This window comes from Fukomys damarensis, unplaced genomic scaffold (genome assembly GCF_012274545.1).
Source record: "Fukomys damarensis isolate Sample0158 unplaced genomic scaffold, DMR_v1.0_HiC HiC_scaffold_13, whole genome shotgun sequence".
In the NCBI taxonomy this organism is placed as follows: domain Eukaryota; kingdom Metazoa; phylum Chordata; class Mammalia; order Rodentia; family Bathyergidae; genus Fukomys; species Fukomys damarensis.
This window is the reverse complement of record NW_022900925.1, coordinates 39380142-39387473: the sequence shown is the minus strand read 5'-3', so window position 1 is coordinate 39387473 and position 7332 is coordinate 39380142. Positions and strand designations below refer to the sequence as shown.

The 7332-nt window shown below is 58.8% G+C and overlaps 1 protein-coding gene across 9 annotated transcripts; it reads right to left on the bottom strand.

Moving 5' to 3' along the window:
* Positions 1–910: 910 nt before the first annotated feature.
* Acbd4 (acyl-CoA binding domain containing 4) lies at positions 911–7120 on the bottom strand. 9 transcript variants are annotated; one of them, XM_010642906.3, is made up of 10 exons: positions 6432–7120; positions 6152–6272; positions 6002–6086; positions 5688–5808; positions 5406–5492; positions 5127–5197; positions 4979–5054; positions 4234–4373; positions 3945–4010; positions 1152–1355 (listed from the first exon to the last, which is right to left on the bottom strand). In XM_010642906.3, the coding sequence occupies exons 1-10, from the start codon at positions 6517–6519 to the stop codon at positions 1242–1244; spliced, it is 969 nt and encodes a 322-aa protein (XP_010641208.1). In that variant the 5' UTR covers positions 6520–7120; the 3' UTR covers positions 1152–1241. The 9 variants fall into 9 exon arrangements, with proteins under 9 accessions (XP_010641202.1, XP_010641203.1, XP_010641201.1 ...); XM_010642907.3 differs by having other exon boundaries at positions 4979–5039; positions 6432–7119; XM_010642902.3 differs by having other exon boundaries at positions 4979–5197; positions 6432–7119.
* Positions 7121–7332: the final 212 nt, after the last annotated feature.

Sequence of the window (7332 nt, the reverse complement as noted above, 5' to 3'; positions counted from 1 at the left end):
GCCATGATGGTACAGGCCTATAATCCCAGAATCCTGGGTGTCTGAGACAGGATGACTGTAAGTTTGACTTCACATTGAGCAATTTAATAACCCTGTCTCAGATTTTAAAAGGGCATGGGGTGGGTATGTAATTCGGTTGGAAGGCCTTGGATTCAATTTCTAGTACTGTAAAAAAGAAAAAGGCCAGGGATGAAGCACAGTGGCACCACACCTGCCTGGCAAGCAAAAGGTCCTGAGTGCAATCCCTGGTACCAAAAGAGAGACACAGAGAGAAAATGCAGAATCTTGCCCAGGTCCTGAGTGGGCTCCAGCCCTCCCTCTGGGCTCCTTCCACTCTCTGTGGGTCACAAGGGGTTTACTCAGTCTCTCTGCTGCATGCATTCCCTAGGTGCCTGAGGACCTGCCTCGGGTCTGTCCTAAGGGCTACCCTCCCAGGAGGCCAGGACAAGCACCAGGCCAAAGAGGATGGTGGCCAGGACAGCCACACCCACGCAGGCATTAGGACGTGAGCCTGAGGTCTCTAGCCAGGAGGAACTGGACCTCAGGCGTCTGCTGGGACCCTGTCCAGTGGGGTTTGTCCCACCTCAGGCTGGCGCCTAGAGGCCCAGGGGCAGCAGAGGGCAGCCTGGCAGGCCAGGAGGCACTAGCCTGGGGTTCCCTGAGAAAGTTGGGGGACACTGGGAATGGCAGCCGTGGAGGGGGTACAGGGTGCAGGATGGTAGCAGCCCCTGCCGTGTCATTCCCACCTCTCCAGAACCCCACACCTTCTGGGTCTCGAAGCCAAGCCCCAAGCCCCGGGGCCACACCCCCTACCCCAGCCTGAGATCGCCTGCTTTGCTGGAGGGGACAGAAACCACTGGTCGGGGCTGTGACCTACCACCTGCTGCACCCTCTGTGGAACCTGACGGCAGAAGCTGAAGTTTTGGTTTATTTGGTGACACAGTCATTGTTCCTGAGCGTGGTGAGACTGGCTGTGCCCTCTCCAGGCCAGGACACTCCAAGTCCTGATCTGACTGGCTGTGCTCCAGGGAGGAGCACTGTCAAGGGCCGGGGCCGGGCCGTCCAGCTGCTATGGGGCAGGTGTGACCCTGGGGCGGGTGCGAGCTGAGGGAACAGCAGGTCCTGAGGCCAACAGGGGAGGGGCCGAGAGGTGCAGTGGGCAACCCTGGGGCTGTGCTCCTGAAGCCCAGGGCAGCTTGGGCCCAGCAGGCTGGGGCTCATGCCGGAGGCCTTATCCGAGGTCACCTCTTCTGGGTCCGAAGCTGTCGCAGGAGCCACTGCACAACGAAAGGCCACAGGAGGAAGAAGAGCAGTGTGGGAGCCGAGAGCCTGAGGGGCCGGGGCCGCAGTCCCTGCTGCAAGAGGAGGACGGGGATGGCACCGGCTCGGTGGCCTGGATGCACCTGCTCCAAACCAGGTTCCAGAACCCGGCCCCTGCCTGGCCGCAGCAGCTGGCACAGCCCTGTTTTCTGTCAGGGACCAGGAGCTGCAGGAGGCACTGACCCTGCTGGTGGAGCCCGAAGTCCTATGTGGGAAAGGTGGCGCTATCTCCAGTGAGGACACTGGGGACCCCAGGGCAAGGGCCAGGAAGGTGGGGGGTGTGGGCACCTGGCACCAGAAAGCAGAGTAGCTTCTCAAGGTGAGAGGTCGCCAGAGAACACGTGACCTGAGGTGACCGGCTTCCCACCAGCCGAAATTGTTACATCAGAAAGAAGCTCAGAAGAGCGGACTGGAATGTTGAATCTAAAACTCAAGGCCGGTCATGGTGGTGCACACCTGTAATCCCAGCCTTTGGGAGGCTGAGGCAGGAGGATCGCTGTGAGTTCGAGACCAGCCTGGACTACATAGTGACTTCCAGGTCAGTCTCAAATACATAGTGAGACCCTGTCTCAAACCAAACCAAACCAAAAAGAATCTCATGTCCACAACAATACTCAAATAAATAAAACTATAAAATTGTCACCATTGAGGAGGCTTTTCAGTCAGTTCCTCATTTGAAAAATACAGGTGAGGGTCAAGGCATAGCTCAGGAAGAGAGCATGGCTCTAGGCCTTCGATTCTATCCCCAGCACCACACACACATACACACACATATAAAAAGCACTAAAAGGCCAGGAATTTATAGCTTAGTGGTTCTGTTGCCTGCTTCAAAAGAACAAGGACCCCCCCGAGTTTGATTCCCCAGTAACAACAAAAAAAAAAAAGATCACTAAAAAGAAATTTATCCTGTCATTCCATGAAGAGCCATTTTTTGTTTTTTGAGACAGGGCCTACGTAGTTAGCTGGCCTTGAACTCACTGTGTAGCCCAAGCTGGCCTCAAACTCATGGCAATCCTCCTAACTCAGCCTCCTGAGTGCTGGGATGACAGTGTGCACCACCACACCCAACTAAGGACAGTGTTTCAAGAAAACCCAAGGTGATCAAGGAAACTACAGATAAGTGTGGGCTAATAAATGTTACAGAAGTAATAGGATTTTTCTTTTAGGAATATGTAATAGGATTTTAAAAATCAACATCTTTTTGTAACCACTAAATGATTCAGGCAAAAATCATCACTTGTCAAAATCTGAGGTTGATGTATGGCAGAGCGGGGGCTCTACCACTGGAATCCCTGTCCCCTGCCACCTCTGACACTGCCCAGCCCACAGCACTGGACTGGACCACACCTGAGCATTCATATGTCGTGTCCAGAGGATGCAGGTGATGACACCCTGAGGTTGGACATTCTGCAGGAGCGTGGCCCAGCCTGGTCACCAGGCCAGCAGCAAGGCACAGGCCCGGTCTTAAGGGACCCTGGGGGAAGCAGCTTACTGGTACAGAGCTGGCCTGGCCTGGTCCAGACCGTGGGTTCAAACCCTGACAACACCTAGTCACACAGTAATGATAAAGGACACTCAGAGGCAGAGGATCCAGGCACAGGGTATCATCCTGACTGGATAAGCAGCAGGGAGAAAAATCAATTTCAGGACAAGTAAGGAAATCTGAATGTGGACTGAATATTTGACATTCAAGAATTGACTGTGTGACAAGAAATGTTTTTGTTTTTTTCCTTTTTTCTTTTTTGTTTGTTTTGTTTTGGTTTTTTGAGACAGGGTCTCACTATTTAGTTGAGACTGACTGGGCTGGAACTCACTATGTGGCCCAGGCTGGTCTGAACTCACAGGGATTCTCTTGCCTCAGCCTCCTGAGGGCTGGGATTACAGGCATGCGCCACCATGCCCAGTGGCTTTTTTCTTGATTTTGTTTTTTTGAGATAGGATCTTGCTATGTAGTTCAGGCTGGCCTTGAATTCACATGTAGGCCAAGCTGGCCTCAAATTTTCACTGATCCTCCTGCCTCAGGCTTAGTGCTGGGATCACAGGTGTGTAGCCCATGCCCGGCCTTACAACATTTTGACTAGGTAGTAGAATGTTCTTATTTTGAGAGCTACTAAACCCACGTATTTCAGGATGGAACATCACGATGTCTGTAATCTACTTTAAAATCTTTAACTGGTATTTAAAACTGGTAAAAGTTGAAATGAAGGAAAGGAAAGGAAGTCTGAGGGGAGAGGGGAGGCCGTGTCGAAGCCCCTGCCAGGAAGGCTCATCCAGGGTGCTCAGCGGGTCAGGCGTTCCCAGCGAACCCCAAAGCAGAAGCTCGGCCCTCTCCTGCTCCAGCCACCCCGATTCTGAAGAACAAACCTCTGAGTCTGGTGGCTAAGCGGGAGAGAGCCCTGGGCCACACACCCAGTCCAGCAGTTCCTGTTCATAACAGAGCAAGAGTGGACCCCTAGGCCTGAGCCCTGGAAGCTGCACTCTCCAGTCCCTGCCACACCCTCAGGCAAGTTACTAGACCTCAGGCACTTTAGTTTCCCCATGTGTAAAGGGAGATGAGGAACCTGTCTCCGGGGCCACTGTGTGGCACTGCGTGGCTGCCAGGCTCTAGCAGAGGCAGCTCTTACCAAGTCCACGGGAGCCAACGCGTCAGGATGGGGACGAGGGCTGGACTGTTGGAGTAACCTTGAAACCTGGGAACAGGGACACCAGCACCAGAGCAAACAGCAGATATGGCAGTCCTTTGCTCTGGGCATGGTGGAGGGGAACTGGGAGGAGTCCCCTTCCTACCCTCCCTCAGGTCGGGTGCCACCAGCCACGACCTCCCTGTCCCCAGCAGAAGCCATGGAGACCTGGGCACCTGGAAGCACCGGGACAAGGACAAAAGTGGCTTGGTGAGGAGGAGGGCGGCCTCACCTGCGCAGGAGGCCGGGGCTTGCTCTCCAGGCTTCGCAGCCGCCCCTGCACATCCTGCATGCTCTCCTGCAGGGCCCGGACTGTCCCCACCAGCCACTTGTCCAGCTCCTGGGACCCCTGTGGGCCGCCCCCCAGTTCCTCTGCAGAATAGATATATGAGAAGGGGACCTCAGAGGCAGCTCACGAGGGCAGGGGTGGGTCAGCATGGGGACAGGGTGCAGCAGGGCCAGTGATGGGCTGCCGGGCCAGGGTCGGTGAGATGAACCAGAGACTCAGGCAAATCTGTGACTTCCGGGGTTGGGGCGCCCTCGGCAGCAGAGACCAGAAGAGCAGGTTGAGGCCTGGGTTCACTCCCAGCACCACAAGACTGAAGTGAAGCTGGAGATGCTGTCCTCCTCACAGGGCTGCCCCTCAGAGGAGTGAAGGCTTAACACCTATGAAAATCCTCTCTGGGGACCTGGCACACAGCACTCTCCAGAGGGGACAGGGCAGGACGCGTCACTGTCCTTGGCTTTCGAGGGGCGCTTGCGGCCCCTGCCTAGCACTGGAGAGCCCAAGGACTCAACTCCTGGGGTGGCCTGGGAGGGCGGGGCAGGGACTTTGTCCGAGCAGGCTGATGTCTGCTGTTTGGCAACCCTGCCTGGACAGACTGCTCCCCCAGGGCCCACACTGGACTTTCGCCTTCACCCCAAGAGAGTGCTGAGAGAGGCCCAGGAAGGGCAGGGGGTGAAAGGTCCTGGCTTACCCTTCTCCTCAGGGCTCTCAAGGCTGGTCTTGGTCTTGGGGTCTCTTCCTGCTGCTCCCCTCTGCTCAGCCCAGACCTGAGTGACAAGGCGGGGTAGGGGAACAGGCGCAGCCTCTGGGCTGGGGAGGGGGAGGCAGGGGGGTCTCACCAGCTCGGGCTCAAGCTGCTCCAGGGAATCACAGAAAATGTCCAGATCCAGGTCTCTAGGAGTCTGGGACTCTGGGGAGTGGGAGGTAGTCACTGGCGAGAGGGGCCTTGAGGAGGGTGTGTGTGGCTGGGCAGAGGCAGGAGGGTACTGCTCCACTGGGCACCAGGGTCTCAGCCTGACCCTGGTCTTCGGAAGCAGGAGGTACAGAGGGCACAGCATGGCACCCAGACATCTCCTCAGCCCCCAGCCTGGGTCTGGCCCTCCTGCCCACCCACTGACCTGGGCCTGGGGGTGCTGGTTCCGTGGAGAGGTAGGGAGGCCCTGGTATAGCCCCATCATCTCTGCAAAGCACCTGTTCTTTGCAGCCTGTGAAGACAGCGCACAGGAGTGGGGCCAGGACGAAGATGGCAACGCCTGTGAGATCTAGTCCCTTCTTCCTATAAGGTGGGACTGGCTGGGGTCCTTGCCAGGACATGGTCAGAGCCTTCTGCCCCCAGCCCCCACCCAGCTGACTGCAGTGCCCCCACCTGCACCTGAGGCAGCTCAGAGCTGGGACCTGACCTGTGATCCTTCTCAGGAAGGCTTCCGGGGGCCTTGGCATGTTCGGGATCACCTGGTACAGGGGTGCAAAGTAGGCGAATGCGTCCTCTGCAACCTCTCCCAGGGGCACCGTGTCAATCACCTGGGGGAGGGGACCTCATGAGGAAAGGGTCTCTCTGTCCCTGTCCCACAGCCCCTCGCACCCCCAGCCACTAGACAGGCCAGGCTGAGGAGCAGCCGGAAGGTGGTGACTCTCAGGGAATGGGTTGTCTAGGGAATGGGGAAGGTGGGGGATACCTTGAAAGCTCAGGGACCACAGGGCCGGCCCTCCTCACCTTCTGTGCCACCAGCTTTATCTCAGCAACATAGGCAGACATGGCTTCCTCTTTGCTCATCCTGCCCAGACTGTGCCAGGCATCCCTGGGAACAGAGGGCAGTGAGGAGGCGGCCAGTGGAGGGGCACTTGCTAGGCACGGGGTGCTTACCACTTGTAGCGTCCGATGGGGTCCCAGAAGCCAGGCCTCGGTGCCAGGCAGGGCCCCAGGGTAGCCTGCTTGTAATAGCTGTAGAAACGAAGCATCTCCTCATAGGAGGGGCGGTAGGAACCTGCGCAGGGTGAGGAACAGTGCATCGCGTCACCCAGGCCCAAGGACCAGGTCAGGGGTCATGGTGGGGTCACCCTGGGAGGGCAGGTGTTGGGGTCCCGCCCGAGACATCTGGACCCAGGACAGCCTACACGGACCCCACTGGCGGCCGCGTCCTCACCTGTCCGGGGCAGGCTCTGGATGACGCTGACCGCCGCCTGGAACTGCTCGCGGCAGGCGGGCTCGGGGTCGCCTCGCTCGGTGCCCATGCGCTCGGTGCCCAGCACTCGGTTCCCGTGAGCGGGCTGCGTCCTTCCTCTTCCCGGCGAGCAGCGGGGCCTCAGGGCGCGGGAGCAGGTGGCAAGGGTCGCAGGACCAGACGCGTCCTCGACGGCGCCGCTGGGGTGCCCATCTCCAGCTCCGGGACAGAGCCAGCGAGGGCGTAGGGGGCGCAAACGGCTCAGACTCGCTCCGCCCCGAGACGGCACCTCCGGCTCTCTGTCTCGCTCCCCGCCGGCCTCGGGTCCAGCCGGGACAGGCCGCGGACCCGCCAGGCAAGTTTAGCCAATGAGAAGCAGCGTTTCACAGTCGGCTTCTGTGCTGCAGCCACTCACCGCGGCTCTTTCAAGATTATGCAAATCCTTCCCCAGACCGCGCAGGGGTCTCGCGCTACAGCGCCACCAGTGGACGCTGCGGAGCGCGCGGGTGCTCACGCCCCCTGGTGGAAGCGACGCGGCCCTCCAGTCTGAGCGCACAACCCGGCTCTCCCTGAGACGAATTTGAGGACTCAGGAAAGCGATGGGAGGTCAGCGTGGGGTCTCGCAGTCCGGCGGAGCCCCCAGGCCTCCGGGGTCACGGCTTTCCCTGGACACGCGCGCCACCAGTGGACGCTGCGGAGCGCGCGGGTGCTCACGCCCCCTGGTGGAAGCGACGCGGCCCTCCAGTCTGAGCGCACAACCCGGCTCTCCCTGAGACGAATTTGAGGACTCAGGAAAGCGATGGGAGGTCAGCGTGGGGTCTCGCAGTCCGGCGGAGCCCCCAGGCCTCCGGGGTCACGGCTTTCCCTGGACACGCGCGCCAGC